The sequence below is a fragment of the Oncorhynchus kisutch genome, unplaced genomic scaffold (genome assembly GCF_002021735.2).
Source record: "Oncorhynchus kisutch isolate 150728-3 unplaced genomic scaffold, Okis_V2 Okis03b-Okis08b_hom, whole genome shotgun sequence".
NCBI lineage: Eukaryota > Metazoa > Chordata > Actinopteri > Salmoniformes > Salmonidae > Oncorhynchus > Oncorhynchus kisutch.
The window spans coordinates 11096010-11113750 of NW_022261980.1; the positions used below are offsets into that span (position 1 = coordinate 11096010).

The 17741-nt window shown below is 40.6% G+C and overlaps 1 protein-coding gene across 1 annotated transcript; it reads right to left on the reverse strand.

Annotated features, from left to right (window-relative positions):
* Positions 1-28: 28 nt before the first annotated feature.
* On the reverse strand, positions 29-12043 carry LOC116359593 (solute carrier family 22 member 18). Its single transcript, XM_031812448.1, has 11 exons — positions 11779-12043; positions 11469-11678; positions 9035-9132; positions 8600-8745; positions 7517-7649; positions 7285-7397; positions 6955-7065; positions 6354-6454; positions 2545-2646; positions 1686-1806; positions 29-1448 (listed from the first exon to the last, which is right to left on the reverse strand). The coding sequence occupies exons 2-11, from the start codon at positions 11607-11609 to the stop codon at positions 1261-1263; spliced, it is 1254 nt and encodes a 417-aa protein (XP_031668308.1). The 5' UTR covers positions 11610-11678; positions 11779-12043; the 3' UTR covers positions 29-1260.
* Between the last annotated feature and the right edge of the window lie 5698 nt (positions 12044-17741).

A 17741-nucleotide genomic window follows, 5' to 3' on the forward strand; every position in this document is an offset into this window, starting at 1 on the left:
AACTACAGCAGTGACCATCTACTAGTTACTAATAGATTGGGTTTATTGCCCCCCCCCCCCCCACACACCACCTTCTGTTTGACAGAAACACAAAAATCACATCTGCAGAATCAACAAAGGATTGTATATGTAAGTGGCATCACCAGTAAACAACTGGTCTTCTGAACGTTCCTGATCCCAGAGATGTTCCATTCGCACAAAGAGCTTGTTTCTCAAACGTTGTGCACAGATGTGTTTACGTCCCTGTCATTTCTCCTTTGCCAAGATAATCCATCCACCTGACAGGTGTGGCATATCATGAAGCTGATTTAAACGGCATGATCATTACAAAGGAGAATAAAAGGCCAGTCAAATGTGCAGGTTTTTTTTTTCATATGAAAAATACTACAGATATCAAGTGTGCAATTGGCATGTGACTGCAGGAATGTCCACCAGAGCTGTTGCCAGAGAATTGAATGTTTATTTCTCTACCATGAGCCGCCTCAATATCGTTTTAGAGAATTTGATAGTACATCCAACCGCCCTCACAACCGCAGACCGCGTGTGTGTGAGCGGTTTGCTGACGTGAACAGAGTGCCCCGGTGGTGTTATGGTATGGGCAGGCATAAGTTACGGACAAAACACAATTGCATTTTATCGATGGCAATTTGAATGCACAAAGATCCCTGTAGCGAGATCCTGAGGCACATTGTCGTGCCATTCATTCACCGCCTTCACCTCATGATTCATGCACGGCCCCATGTTGCAAGGATCTGTACACAATTCCTGGAAGCTGAAATTGTCCCAGTTCTTCCATGGCCTCCATACTCACCAGACATGTCACCCATTGAGCATGTTTGGGATGCTCTGGATCGACGTGTACGACAGCGTGTTCCAGTTCTCAGCCAATATCCAGCAACTTCACAGCCATTGAAGAGTGGGACAAAATTCCACAGGCCACAATCAACATGAGGCAAATAGTGGTCACACCAGATACTGACTGATGTTCTGATCCACGTCCCTACCTTTTTTCTAAGGCATCTTTGAACAAGAGATGCATATCTGTATTCCCAGTCATGTGAAATCCATTGATTAGGACCTAATGAATATATTTAAATCAACTGGTTTCCTCATATGAACTGTAACTCAGTAAAATCTAGGAAATTGTTATGTTGCATTTTTATATTTTTGTCCATTATAGAAATATAATTACATTCTCTGATAATATAAAATTATATTTAGGTCACTTAAAATGCCCTATGTATTTAAGTCTGTGGAATGTCATTCTCTGCGCTCATCTTTGCTGTTGACCATATTTCTAAGCATAAACACAAACACGACCATGTTCACGGCAAACTGGATGAACCCAAAAGAGGCCACTCCGTAGTTGTGATACAAGAAGCCTCCAATAGTGGGGCCGATGGTGCGGAGCAGAGACTGCACAGAGGCACACAGGCCCAGCATCGTGCCTGCAGAAGAGTGAATGGAACCAATCAGAAAAATGTCCAGAGCAAAACAGACAGAAGTTGCACTTCAATGCTCAACTGTTTCTTTCAGAATGTTACGACACCAAGTGTGATTCTTTCTCTATAGGCAATTATTTATTTATTTTCGTTTTTTGTTGTTGTTGTTAGGTTAGCCAATGATTTACTGTTTAACTGATGCCCCCCTTCACATTTCTCAACATATGTGTTTGAATGTCTCACCGGTATCGGAGGAAGGCACAGTCTTTGTCAGCATGCTGTCAGTGATGACGTTGAACACGCTGAGAGAAAACATCATGGGGAGGACGATGAAGCAGAACTGGAACACGTTGGCCATGAAGACCTGCCAAGGAGAGAACGAAACGTTAGCCATGAAGACCTGCCAAGGAGAGAACGAAACGTTGGCCATGAAGACCTGCCAAGGAGAGAACGAAACGTTGGCCATGAAGACCTGCCAAGGAGAGAACGAAACGTCGGCCATGAAGACCTGCCAAGGAGAGAACGAAACGTTAGCCATGAAGACCTGCCAAGGAGAGAACGAAACGTTGGCCATGAAGACCTGCCAAGGAGAGAACGAAACGTTGGCGATGAAGACCTGCCAAGGAGAGAACGAAACGTCGGCCATGAAGACCTGCCAAGGAGAGAACGAAACGTTAGCCATGAAGACCTGCCAAGGAGAGAACGAAACGTCGGCCATGAAGACCTGCCAAGGAGGGAACCAAACGTTAGCCATGAAGACCTGCCAAGGAGAAAACGAAACGTTAGCCATGAAGACCTGCCAAGGAGAGAACCAAACGTTAGCCATGAAGACCTGCCAAGGAGAGAACCAAACGTTAGCCATGAAGACCTGCCAAGGAGAGAACCAAACGTTAGCCATGAAGACCTGCCAAGGAGAGAACGAAACGTTAGCCTTTTAAGATCAAAAGTTTTACAAAAGAGTCATATTCATTAGGAACCAAACGGAAATAAAAAGACTGAAACGGGAGAGACTGTGAAACTCCCACCCCACCCCCTTTTTTTGTTGCTACGGGGAATATATACAACCCTGCATTCATCACAAGATGAAATGAATCCTCTGTACCTGAGCCAGGCCCACCAGACTTGACATGCCGATGGAGAGGAGAAGCAGTGAGTTCTCAGAGTACTTTAGGGTCAGCCGGCCAATCACTCCTCCTTGGATTACCTGGAAAAATTGGACAAAAAAGGTTTATTTCTCACCAGAGTTGCTCTATTAAATCCTGTTCCCACAAGGGAGGGGATTTGATGTCCTGGAGATTTCAGGAGAATTTAGCCATCTAAACTTGTAATTACTGTAAATACATAGTGTTGTCCTAACCAGGTACGCCAGTCGAGCTGACGCGCAAACAACGTCATCGCTAATTTAGCAGCACAGGTGCAAAACACCACGAAATAAAAAGAGGCTAGGGCCACAATGAGAGTATAAAATAAACAAACTAACACTTTTCCTACTAACACTGACTTGGCTGATTAACTACTTCACTGAGGAAAAATGTACCTACTATGACTGAGCTAGGTGGGACAACCACACATATATATATATTAAGATGACTGCACTAACTGTAAGTCACTCTAGATAACAGGATCTGCTAAATGACAAAATGGAAGTGTCTCTGGATAACAGTCTCTGCTAAATGACTAAATTGAAGTGTCTGGATAACAGTGTCTTCTAAATGTAATGGAAGTGTCTCTGGATAAGAGTGTCTGTTCAATGACTAAATATAATGTGTCTCTGGATAAGAGTGTCTGCTAAATGACTAAATACAATGTGTCTCTGGATAAGAGTGTCTGCTAAATGACTAAATATAATGGAAGTGTGTCTGGATAAGAGTGTCTGCTAAATGACTAAATGTAATGGAAGTGTCTCTGGATAAGAGTGTCTGCTAAATGACTAAATAGAATGGAAGTGTGTCTGGATAAGAGTGTCTGCTAAATGACTAAATAGAATGTGTGTCTGGATAAGAGTGTCTGCTAAATGACTAAATAGAATGTGTGTCTGGATAAGAGTGTCTGCTAAATGACTAAATATAATGTGTCTCTGGATAAGTGTCTGCTAAATGACTAAATATAATGTGTCTCTGGATAAGAGTGTCTGCTAAATGACTAAATAGATGTGTGTCTGGATAAGAGTGTCTGCTAAATGACTAAATATAATGTGTCTCTGGATAAGTGTCTGCTAAATGACTCAATATAATGTGTCTCTGGATAAGAGTGTCTGCTAAATGACTAAATATAATGTGTCTCTGGATAAGAGTGTCTGCTAAATGACTAAATATAATGTGTCTCTGGATAAGAGTGTCTGCTAAATGACTAAATGTAATGGAAGTGTCTCTGGATAAGAGTGTCTGCTAAATGACTAAATGTAATGGAAGTGTCTCTGGATAAGAGTGTCTGCTAAATGACTAAATATAATGGAAGTGTGTCTGGATAAGAGTGTCTGCTAAATGACTAAATATAATGGAAGTGTGTCTGGATAAGAGTGTCTGCTAAATGACTAAATATAATGTGTCTCTGGATAAGAGTGTCTGCTAAATGACTAAATACAATGTGTCTCTGGATAAGAGTGTCTGCGTAATGACTAAATGTAATGGAAGTGTCTCTGGATAAGAGTGTCTGCTAAATGACTAAATATAATGGAAGTGTGTCTGGATAAGAGTGTCTGCTAAATGACTAAATAGAATGTGTGTCTGGATAAGAGTGTCTGCTAAATGACTAAATATAATGTGTCTCTGGATAAGAGTGTCTGCTAAATGACTAAATATAATGTGTCTCTGGATAAGAGTGTCTGCTAAATGACTAAATACAATGTGTCTCTGGATAAGAGTGTCTGCTAAATTACTAAATATAATGTGTCTCTGGATAGGAGTGTCTGCTAAATGACTAAATGTAATGGAAGTGTCTCTGGATAAGAGTGTCTGCTAAATGACTAAATATAATGGAAGTGTGTCTGGATAAGAGTGTCTGCTAAATGACTAAATATAATGTGTCTCTGGATAAGAGTGTCTGCTAAATGACTAAATATAATGTGTCTCTGGATAAGAGTGTCTGCTAAATGACTAAATACAATGTGTCTCTGGATAAGAGTGTCTGCTAAATGACTAAATGTAATGGAAGTGTCTCTGGATAAGAGTGTCTGCTAAATGACTAAATATAATGGAAGTGTGTCTGGATAAGAGTGTCTGCTAAATGACTAAATAGAATGTGTGTCTGGATAAGAGTGTCTGCTAAATGACTAAATATAATGTGTCTCTGGATAAGAGTGTCTGCTAAATGACTAAATATAATGTGTCTCTGGATAAGAGTGTCTGCTAAATGACTAAATACAATGCGTCTCTGGATAAGAGTGTCTGCTAAATTACTAAATATAATGTGTCTCTGGATAAGAGTGTCTGCTAAATGACTAAATAGAATGTGTGTCTGGATAAGAGTGTCTGCTAAATGACTAAATATAATGGAAGTGTCTCTGGATAAGAGTGTCTGCTAAATGACTAAATATAATGTGTCTCTGGATAAGAGTGTCTGCTAAATGACTAAATATAATGTGTCTCTGGATAAGAGTGTCTGCTAAATGACTAAATGTAATGGAAGTGTCTCTGGATAAGAGTGTCTGCTAAATGACTAAATGTAATGGAAGTGTCTCTGGATAAGAGTGTCTGCTAAATGACTAAATATAATGGAAGTGTGTCTGGATAAGAGTGTCTGCTAAATGACTAAATATAATGGAAGTGTGTCTGGATAAGAGTGTCTGCTAAATGACTAAATATAATGTGTCTCTGGATAAGAGTGTCTGCTAAATGACTAAATACAATGTGTCTCTGGATAAGAGTGTCTGCGTAATGACTAAATGTAATGGAAGTGTCTCTGGATAAGAGTGTCTGCTAAATGACTAAATATAATGGAAGTGTGTCTGGATAAGAGTGTCTGCTAAATGACTAAATAGAATGTGTGTCTGGATAAGAGTGTCTGCTAAATGACTAAATATAATGTGTCTCTGGATAAGAGTGTCTGCTAAATGACTAAATATAATGTGTCTCTGGATAAGAGTGTCTGCTAAATGACTAAATACAATGTGTCTCTGGATAAGAGTGTCTGCTAAATTACTAAATATAATGTGTCTCTGGATAGGAGTGTCTGCTAAATGACTAAATGTAATGGAAGTGTCTCTGGATAAGAGTGTCTGCTAAATGACTAAATATAATGGAAGTGTGTCTGGATAAGAGTGTCTGCTAAATGACTAAATATAATGTGTCTCTGGATAAGAGTGTCTGCTAAATGACTAAATATAATGTGTCTCTGGATAAGAGTGTCTGCTAAATGACTAAATACAATGTGTCTCTGGATAAGAGTGTCTGCTAAATGACTAAATGTAATGGAAGTGTCTCTGGATAAGAGTGTCTGCTAAATGACTAAATATAATGGAAGTGTGTCTGGATAAGAGTGTCTGCTAAATGACTAAATAGAATGTGTGTCTGGATAAGAGTGTCTGCTAAATGACTAAATATAATGTGTCTCTGGATAAGAGTGTCTGCTAAATGACTAAATATAATGTGTCTCTGGATAAGAGTGTCTGCTAAATGACTAAATACAATGCGTCTCTGGATAAGAGTGTCTGCTAAATTACTAAATATAATGTGTCTCTGGATAAGAGTGTCTGCTAAATGACTAAATAGAATGTGTGTCTGGATAAGAGTGTCTGCTAAATGACTAAATATAATGGAAGTGTCTCTGGATAAGAGTGTCTGCTAAATGACTAAATATAATGGAAGTGTCTGGATAAGAGTCTCTGCTAAATGACTAAATATAATGTGTCTCTGGATAAGAGTCTCTGCTAAATGACTAAATGTATATGTCGTGAGCATCCTTGCTCCATACCATTGACACGATCCCAAAGTAGGCCATAAGGTAGCCATTCTGCTCTGGCGCCAGCTGGAAGAAGTTCATGGCGATAACAGAGAACATGACCTGAAAGATACCTGAGACAGAATCCCTTGAGGTTGTTAAAAAGGACTCCATGCAAACACAGACAGACACACTAAAAAGACAATAACGTGTAAAAAAAAAAATATATATATATATAAGGTCATTAAACACTGAACATTGGTTGAGATGGGTGTTGTAGTTTTTATTAAACACTGAACATTGGTTGAGATGGGGTGTTGTAGTTTTTATTAAACACTGAACATTGGTTGAGATGGGTGTTGTAGTTTTTATTAAACGCTGAACATTGGTTGAGATGGGTGTTGTAGTTTTTATTAAACGCTGAACATTGATTTGCGTTAAATGCTTTTCTCCAAATAAAGTCTGTAGGTGAACTGTGTTACCTGCTTTTACCCTTTCACTACATCACTGGTTCCAGCTCTACAGCAACACATTCCTGCTAAGTGACTAGTTCTCCCTCAGATGAGTCTAAACTAAGACATCCTCACAGGGGGAGAATAAACAACTCTTATAGGTAACAGTGAAGGACACCCACCTGATGGCAGACCTGAGATGATCTTGACCATGAAGGTTTTGGCCACACCAGGGTACTTCATCAGTCTGGTGATCTCACCCAGGTCAAAGACTGACTTGGCATTGCTCTTCTCTGCAGGACCAGGAAAATATGTCACAAGCAACTCCCATATGAAGTCACGTGTCAAATACCACACATTATGGATGTCCCCACGTCACACAGGCCACAATGAGTGTCAGATAAAGCAGAAATTAGATTTTTTTGCACCCCACACACACACACACACACACACACACACACACAAACCCTTTAGAGTGAGTAGTGTGTTGTGAGGTAGGTGTAGAGTCTTACTGTCTGTGTTGTCCTGTGGAGCTTGTATCTTAGTGTGTTTAGGGATAAACGTCCAAACCAACAGGAAGCTGATGAAGCTCCCTCCAGCAGCTACACAAGCAGCAAATGTCTCCCTGGAAAAGCCAGAGCAGGGATGTCACACGGCTAAATTACAGATCTCCGATTGGACTAGAATCGGATTCCAGCTCTTGGATTGGACTAGAATCGGTGAGCATTGAGGTGCTTCACTCACCCATAGCGTGTGCTGAGTGTACCGCCCAAGGTGGAGCCGGCAACCATGCCAATGCCAAAACATAGGCCCAGCTTGCCAAGGGCCTCTGCCCGCTTGTCAGGTTCTGTCAGGTCAGTCACTACCATCTGGGCTCCTGGTGAGAGGCAGAGAGAGGAGCACAACAAGTCAGACTTATACACACATTAGTAGCGCTGGAACATATGGGGTATAAACAGACATATATGGATCTGTTAAAGGGCTGTCTAGTACAGTAGGTCCTATAGGATCTGTTAGAGGGCTGTCTAGTACAGTAGGTCCTTTAGGATCTGTTAGAGGGCTGTCTAGTACAGTAGGTCCTATAGGATCTGTTAGAGGGCTGTCTAGTACATTAGGTCCTATAGGATCTGTTAGAGGGCTGTCTAGTACAGTAGGTCCTATAGGATCTGTTAGAGGGCTGTCTAGTACAGTAGGTCCTATAGGATCTGTTAGAGGGCTGTCTAGTACAGTATTTCCTATAGGATCTGTTAGAGGGCTGTCTAGTACAGTAGATCATATAGGATCTGTTAGAGAGCTGTCTAGTACAGTAGATCATATAGGATCTGTTAGAGAGCTGTCTAGTACAGTAGATCATATAGGATCTGTTAAAGGGCTGTCTAGTACAGTAGATCATATAGGATCTGTTAAATGGCTGTCTAATACAATAGATCCTAAAGGATCTGTTAGAGAGCTGTCTAGTACAGTAGATCATATAGGATCTGTTAGAGAGCTGTCTAGTACAGTAGATCATATAGGATCTGTTAAAGGGTTGTCTAGTACAGTAGGTCCTATAGGATCTGTTAGAGAGCTGTCCAGTACAGTAGGTTCTATAGGATCTGTTAGAGAGCTGTCTAGTACAGTAGATCCTAGGCACGGTACATACGCTGGGGACTTATCTGGGAGTTTGAGTATGAAGGGAACAACAGTTAGTATATTTGTCTCGAACTGTGATTGTGTAATTGCTGCTGATCATGTCATGCAGGGCTCCCTTGAAAAAGAGACCTTGGTCTCAATGAGACTCCCTGTTAAAATAAAGGTTAGATAAACAACAGGCAGTGTAGCACTTACCAGGCAAGCCATGCATCAAGACAGCGGGGAGTTTGTGGACGAAGAGCATGAGAGGACTGTCAGCTATCGCTAGTAACCCATAGTAGACTACAGAGGCAGTGCAGGATAGACACATTGCTGCTCTGGCACCAAAAAGGTCTGCAAACCTACCAACAACAGAAAAATAACACTGATCTATATTGACACCTGCCAACATATGGCCACCAACACATAACAGCTGCGATCTTGTGTCTGGATTCAGGTCTGATAAGCCCTCTCTGTATGGTTCGTTGCCCCAAGTCATTGAACCATAACTCAATTAGATTTAAGTGACAGCACTTTAAAGCTCAATTTGCCAGCAGCAAATTGTGCGTCTTTGACCAGGGTTGGAGATTAAAGATACAGACTGTGGTTATGTAACAGATTATGCTTTTCATTCAACAGAGTTTTACTCACCTGCCAAATATCGGGCCTCCCAACAATTGGACGACACCAACCATGGTTTGCAAATAGCCAATCCATAGGGTGTCAAATCCCAGCTTCTTCGCCAAATACTGAATGGTGAGAGGTCAAACTTAAATACATATACAATGTTTTATTATAATAATAATTAATCAGTGGTGACTTGTCATTCAGGACTGTTTTGAGCCCCACATTTTTTGCAAAATATAATAATAATTTTTTATTTTTTGGGCCTTGCCTGTTTTGCATGTTATTGTGACATTAATACGTGTAACATATCAGTTTGCAAACAATGTAAAAAAATATATATATATTATTGAGTTAATAAAGCCGCATACTAACATGGTCTCTTTTTTTGTTTTCTTGAGTAAGGCAGCTCCAAAATGCAGATGTTTCAGCCTAGCTCAGTGCTTTCTGAGGTGGTGGGGCAGCTAGCTCAGTGCTTTCTGTGGTGGTGGGGCAGCTAGCTCAGTGCTTTCTGAGGTGGTGGGGCAGCTAGCTCAGTGCTTTCTGAGGTGGTGGGGCAGCTAGCTCAGTGCTTTCTGTGGTGGTGGGGCAGCTAGCTCAGTGCTTTCTGTGGTGGTGGGGCAGCTAGCTCAGTGCTTTCTGAGGTGGTGGGGCAGCTAGCTCAGTGCTTTCTGTGGTGGTGGGGCAGCTAGCTCAGTGCTTTCTGTGGTGGTGGTGGGGCAAGCCAGCGGAAAATACAGAGCGTTGAGCTGGGATTACCGCAAACTCAACAATTACTTGTTTGGAAGCAATCAGTGGCTAACTACAAGCATTGCAAAGCAATCATTAGCCTGCTATTCAGTGGCGTGGCTGTGTGGTCTCAAGTCTAAGATTAAAGGTCTCTTTTCCTAGTTTAAAATGATAAACATTCAACATTGGCCATGCTGTCAATGAAGCATGATTTGTGCCACGCTCAAAACAACTGTTAACTCGGAACTGCAAAATCTGACTTCAGTGAGTTCAAGACAACTGGGAACTGAGGATAAAAAAGGGTCTGACTGGGAAAATACGTTTTGAACTTTCATCCAACTCGGGACTCTTTCTAGAGCTACGACCTGAAGATCACTGACGTCATCATGATTCAAACTTTTTTTTCTTGAGTTCCCAGTTGTCTTGAAAGCACCATAAATCCAGAAAATGCCAGACTTTGATGACAAAATTTTCCCACGAAGGACCGCCGCGCCACCTTCCTGTTCAAGTGAGCACAGCACAACAAGGTGATTCCAAAAATGTCTTATATGCTGCTGCATAAATGATGTAATATGCCAGGGAGATATGTATACTGTAGCTAAGAAAATAATACTAAGTGTATGTTGTGTTGTAAGCTGTTAGTAGCTCATGTGCCTCACCCTAATAATTTGGTCTATTTTCACCTCTTAATTTCTCCTACTGTTCTGACTTGGTGGTGCACACGTAGCCTATGACCTGTTTTTGAGAAATGTAATCATCGAACATTGTAAGAGCTTTCATTGTCTGATTATGTGCCCCCTTTATTTATCCTACGGTTCTGACTTGGTGTACAGAGAGAACACTGTAAGAACGGCCAATGTTCTGAATTCTGTCATTGTACATTTCAAAAGTGCTGAACAAATAGTTATATTGACTACGTCCGTCCTAGCTCGCTCATTAATGTCTTCATCGAAATTACGGATTGCCTCTTATTCGCTGGTCGTCCCCTTATGACATAGTTTGTACATCTCAATTGTCAGTAGAAACCACATTTGTTTAAGCAAGTCATCCTGGCTTTTCCAGGGAGACATCAGCTATGTTTTTTTAAAGGCATTTAATGAGGCTGAATGAACTGTTTTGCTGCCAGACAAGGCTCCGCTGATAGCCAGGTGTAGCAGTGGTAATGTGCTGGGACTCTGCTGTTGGGACAGCTATATGTAAACCCTAACAGTTTGTGGGCATCGTTTGTCACCGTTATAGTGTAATTGATGTATTGTTTAGTGTTGTGTAGTGGCTTTGCTGGAATGCAAACCACATTCTTTCTTTTTTTGCCCCACCAAGATTTACATGCTAAAATGGCCACTGTAATTAATTCATATTAGATTGTCATGGATATACTGCTTACAATGCGCATAGTCACAATCCTCTATCAAAAACGATGGTGCCCTCAAGAAGGCCCAGGTAAGGCCATTTTTCTATATATTTTTATGTCAAATATGTCAACAATCCCAAGGCCATTTATAACTGTTCAAACCTACTAGCAAATGGCAAATATGTACAATACAGTTGAATAACAGCAAATGAATGCATAGCACACGTAGCCAACTTTTATAGCCATTCTGATATCGAAATATTTAAATAAACTGCATTGTTTCTTTCTCATCTCTATCCATATAGGCTAATCATACAACAACAAAAACAACCACTTTTGTAACGTGGGTAATAGAATTGACATTAAAACACAAATACTTACAGGAGTGATGGAAAACTGTAAAAACATCCATGTGATATCCAGGACAGCTATGAGGTAAGTAACGTAAATTACTCTCTGCATCTTTGAGCCTGTACGTACATCGGTAACGGCGGTCGGTGACTCTGATTTAACTCGTGACATTCTTACTGTAACGTTAAGCCTAAACCCAATTCGGTCCACCCTCTTGCATACAGTAGCCTCCTGGAAAACCTTGAACAAGGATAAATAAATGATGAAATAACAATCAACGGCATAAGACAATATAGTGCCGACACTGTGGCTGTCAAGTATTGAGATTAAATACACTTACCTTAGTTTATCTGAAGACGGAGTTCTTAAAAATGCATAATACATCCGTCAAAAGTGTTCCTGCCGTTACTACCGATGCAGATGTTGATTTCACACTATGAGCGCCCCACCGGAAAAGAAAGGTGACGCTCAAACATAATCCTTCATTCAATAAAGCAATTCGTAAGGATAAATTTTAGGAATGATTTCTCACGCATAATATTTCCCTATGTTCTTGTACTTTGATCTTTAGAGGGTGTAGTATGTTTGCCGGCAGCACAAAAACGGAACTTCCTGTTTTCAGGCTTCAAAATAAAAGCTCTCATGAACTCATGCTGTTGTGCCCTTGAGCAAGGCACTTAACCTCTTAAATGCTCCAGGGGCGCTGACTCCGTGCTATTCCTCCAAACTCCGTGTGTGTGTGTGTGTGTGTAACGGATGTGAAATGGCTAGCTAGTTAGCGGTGGTCCGCGCTAAATAGCTTTTCAATCGGTGACGTCACTTGCTCTGAGACCTTGAAGTAGTAGTTCCCCTTGCTCTGCAAGGGACCGCGGCTTTTGTGGAGCGATGGGTAACGATGCTTCGTGGGTGACTGTTGTTGATGTGTGTATGTGTGTGTGTGAGTGAGAGGGGGTCAGGATATAGGATAATAGACCTTCCTATTCATGATGAACTCATTGTAGTTGAATTGATTGCCATATTGTTCAAATATATTAAATTCTTAATAAAAAAATCAAATAACACATTTTTTCAGTTGGGGACCTCGCTCTTTATTTTTTATTAATTTGTTAATTTTCCGCTAGTTTCAGTAGTGGACTTTTGTTCTGACTTCTCAACCAGAAGTTCATTGGCGAAACACAGCTAACTCCACATGAGAGTCCTCCCACTTTACACAACCACAAGTGGCGTGACTACCAGATTTCAGTTTCCTATTAGGGCGTAGGCCTACATACATAGGCTTACATGTGACAAGTGTTGAGTTGGTTAAAGTTCATCATTGTTGAGAATGACTATGTTCATATTCAATGACGACTCGTCATTCAGGACAGGTGGGGCAGAGCCTTTCCTGTTTTGAGCCCCACATTTTCAGCAAAAAATATATATCGTTATTGTTATGTTATTTTAGCATTAATACGTGGCACATATCAGTTTGAAAACAACGTGAATTGAATATATATCATTGAGTTAATAAAGACGCATACAAACAGTCTCTTTTTAGTTTTCTTGAGTAAGGGAGCGCCAAAATGCAGGTGTTTCTGCCTAGCTCAGTGCTTTCTGTGGTGGTGGTGCAAGCCAGCGGAAAATAGCTGGTGCCGCACCGTGATTGGCTCAGTGCTCTGTCACCCATGGGGACAATACGTCACCACCACCAAGTCTAAGGGTAGAGCTCAGAAATTCAAGCCCCTTGGGTGCTGCCATAGAGTTACATTAGAAGTGCCCGTCCAAGAAGCCTCAAGGTCATTGGCCACAGATAAAATGTCAAATTACATTATATCTACAGTAGCTTTGATTCGATTGATGTCAACATCATAATGTCAAAATCTTGGCTTGATGATGACATCATGAATCAAGTTGACAATCTACTGGCAAATCATTTTTAATCCTTGTCATATGAAGAGAAATAATGAAGAGAAATTATAGATAAAACATATCGGTGCTCATCGGCCATTGGACATAAACATTACACAGCAAGTTGGAAATCGCAAATTCAACAATGAGTTTTTTGGAAGGAATCAGTGGCTAACTGCAAGCATTGCAAAGCAATCATTAGCCTGCTATTCAGTGGAGTGGCTGTGTGGTCCCAAGTCTAATATTAAGAGTCTATTTTCCTAGTTTAAAATGATTAACATTCAACATTGGCCATGCTGTCAATTAAGTATTATTTGTGTCATGCTCAAAACAACTGTCTTTAGTGAGTTCAAGACAACTGGGACCTCGGGTAAACGAGCTACGACTGGGAAAATACGTTTCGAACTTTCATCCAACTCGGAATTGTAAATTGGGAACTCGGGCCTCTTTCTAGAGCTACGACCAGCAGATCACTGATCATTTCTTGAGTTTCCAGTTGTTTTGAAAGCACCATAAATCCAGAGAATGCCAGACTTTGCTGACAAAGTTTGAAGACAAAATGTGCCCTCAGAGGACAGCCGTGCCACCTTCCTGTTCAAGTGACAGGGAGATACAGTTGAAGTCGGAGGTTTACATATACTCAGGTTGGAGTCATTAAAACTTCCAATTCCAGTGGGTCAGAAGTTTACATACACTAAGTTGACTGTTCCAGAAAATGATGTCATGGCTTTAGAAGCTTCTGATAGGCTAATTGACATAATTTGAGTCAATTGGAGGTGTGCCTATTGATGTATTTCAAGGCCTACCTTCAAACTCAGTGCCTCTTTGCTTGACATCATAGGAAAATCAAAAAGAAATCAGCCAAGACCTCAGAAAAAAAGATTGTAGACCTCCACAAGTCTGATTCATCCTTGGGAGCTATTTCCAAACGCCTGAAGGTACCATGTTCATCTGTACAAACAATAGTACGCAAGTATAAACACCATGGGACCACGCAGCCGTCATTAACGCTCAGGAACTAGAAGCGTTCGGTCTCCTTGAGATGAACGTACTTTGGTGCGAAAAGTGCAAATCAATCCCAGAACAACAGCAAAGGACCTTGTGAAGATGCTGGAGGAAACAGGTACAAAAGTATCTATATCCACAGTAAAATTAGTCCTATCTCAACATAACCTGAAAGGCTGCTCAGCAAGGAAGAAGCTGCTGCTCCAAAACCACCATAAAGAAGCCAGACTACGTTTTGCAACTGCACATGGGGACAAAGATTGTACTTTTTGGAGAAATTTCCTCTGGTCTGATGAAACAAAAATAGAACTGTTTGGCCATAATGACCATTGTTATGTTTGGAGGAAAAAGGGGGAGGCTTGCAAGCTGAACAACACCATCCTGACCATGAAGCACAGGGGTGGCAGCATCATGTTGTGTGGGTGCTTTGCTGCAGGAGGGACTGGTGCACTTCACAAAATAGATGGCACCATGAGGCAGGAAAATTCCGTGGATATATTGAAGCAACATCTCAAGACATTAGTCAGGAAGTTAAAGCTTGGTTGCAATTGGGTCTTCCAAATGGACAATGACCCCAAGCATGCTTCCAAAGTTGTGGCAAAATGGCTTAAGTACAACAAAGTCAAGTTATTGGAGTGGCCATCACAAAGCCCTGACCTCAATCCTATAGAAAATTTGTGGACAGAACTGAGAAACTGTGTGCGAGCAAGGAGGCCTAAAAACCTGATTCAGTTACACCAGCTCTGTCAGGAGGAATGGGCCAAAATTGACACAACTTATTGTGGGAAGCTTGTGGAAGGCTACCCAAAACATTTGACCCAAGTTAAACAATTTAAAGGCAATGCTACCAAATACTAATTGAGTGTATGTAAACTTCTGACCCACTGGGAATGTGATGAAAGAAATAAAAGATTAAATAAATCATTCTCTCTACTATTATTCTGACATTTCACATTCTTAAAATGAAGTGGTGATCCTAACTGACCTATAACAGGGAATTTTTAATAGGATTAAATGTCAGGAATTGTGAAAAACGGAGTTAAAATGTATTTGGCTAAGGTGTATGTAACCTCCGACTTCAACTGTATGTATACTGTAGCTAAGAATGTAATACTAAGTGTATTATTCTACCTTTATATCCACAAGGAACACAGACTGAGACCAAGGTCTCTTTTACAGCTGGGCCCTGCTGTCACACCCTGACCTTAGAGAGCCTTTTCATTTCTATATTTGGTTAGGTCAGGGTGTGATTTGAGTGGGCATTCTAGTTTGTCTATTTCTTTGTTGGCCCGGGTATGGTTCCCAATCAGAGGCAGTTGTCTATAGTTGATCTCTGATTGGGGATCATACTTAGGCAGCCTTTTTCCCCACCTTAGTTTGTGGGATCTTGTTTTTGTACAGTTACTGTGTAGCCCGCAGAACGTTCATTTATCTTTTATTGTTTTTTGGTGTTCATCCAAATAAAGAAAGATGTACGCTCACCACGCTGCGCCTTGGTCTCATTCCAACAACGTACGTAACACCTGTGTATACATGTTTACACATACAGTTTAAGTTCAATGGTTTAAAAAACAGTTACAAGCTATACACAAATAAAAATGCTCCAATACATTTTTTAAATGAGCAACAGGGGGACAAGAGTCTCATGTTTAAGTTTAGTCTGCAGGCTATTCCATAGGCAAGGAGTGTAACAGGAAAAGGAAAAGGCAGCCATACCCAACTCTGTGGAAATCACATGGGCCTCAAGTGTAATCCATGCTTGAGAACTGGTTTTAGGAATTCTAATTCTAATATTGATGAGTGATGATAAATAAGAAGGTAGCTCATTCAGAAGTGCTTTATAGACAAACACGAGAGCATGTTGTTCTCGTCTCACAGACAGCGAAGTCCAACCCACATTTTGATATACAACACAGTGGTGAGTTCTGTAGCTAGCACCTGTAATAAACCTAAGTGTGCAGTGATAAGTAGCATCCAGCGATTTAAGTGTTGATGCCGTAGCATGCATGTAAATAATATCCCCATAATCTAGAACAGACAAAAGTAGCTTGCACAACTTGTCTCCTATTTGTAGAGGACAAGCATGTCCTGTTTCTATAGAGGAAGCCTAGCTTGATTTTTAGCAATTTACAAAGTTCATCAATGTGCAATTTAAAAGACAGTTTATCATCCAACCATATCCCTAAGTATTTATATGCAGAGACCTGATTAATTCGAGAACCATCTAAGCTTGTAAGTGCAAGTGTATTTTCAACCAACTTTTTGAACCTATTAAAAATCATCAAATGTGTTGTCTTTGCATTTAAAGCAAGTTTCAGCTGTATAAAAGACCCTTGTAATATCTTAAAAATCTGTCTCCAATAGTGATAATGCTTGGTCAGCCGTTGAAGCGATAGAGTACATGACAGTGTCATCAGCATATAAATGAATTTGACACTTTCTTATCTCATCACCGATATTGTTTATGTAGAGAGCGAACAGTAATGGACCAAGTATAGAACCTTGTGGGACCCCTTTAACCAACTCCAATGGCTTTGACTGGATGCCGTCGACTCTAACAGCCTGACTTCTATCCTTTAGATAGTCATGAAACCAACGACAGGCATCCAGTCCCAGTCCTATTGACGACAGCATACCCAAAAGTATCGCATGGTCTACAGTGTCAAAAGCTTTAGATAAATCTATGAACAAGGCGGCACAGTACTTTCTATTATCTAGGGCATTAATAATATAATTTACAACATGTACAGTGGCTGTAATAGTACTGTGTTTAGGTCTAAAGCCAGATTGATTTACTAGAAAGAGTATTGTTAACAGTTAAAAAAGATTGTAGTTGCCTATTCACCAATGACTCTAGACATTTTGCCAAACAGGAGAGCTTAGAGATGGACCGATAATTATCCAACTCACTACCATCACCTCCCTTGAGGAGTGGTAAAACAAAAGCCGTTTTCCAAGATTTAGGCATCTTTCCTACGACAAATGTTTGATTAAAAATATGCGTCACTACACCAGCAATAATAGGTTCCGCACACTTGAGTAAATATGGATCCAGATTGTCAGCGCCTAATGGTTTCTTAGAATCTATAGCAGATAGTGCAGATAAGACCTCATCTTCTGTGACTTTTTGAAAATGAAAAACCGACTTACTGTTCTCCACATCAGCTAAAGGTCGAGGGACTGAAACAATAGACCGGTCAGGATCATGTTGGACATTTTTTCTTTCAAAAAGAAAACCAGCAGAAATAAAAATGCTTATTAAAAACATCACAAATTTCAGTTCGGTCACTGATGATCCCAGATTCCGATGTAATTTGCTTCGGCAGGGATGTCAAGGAGTTTCCTGGTTTAAGTGAGTTAACAGTTTTCCAGAATTTAGCGGGATCACCAGACTCTGTCAGAGCATCAAGA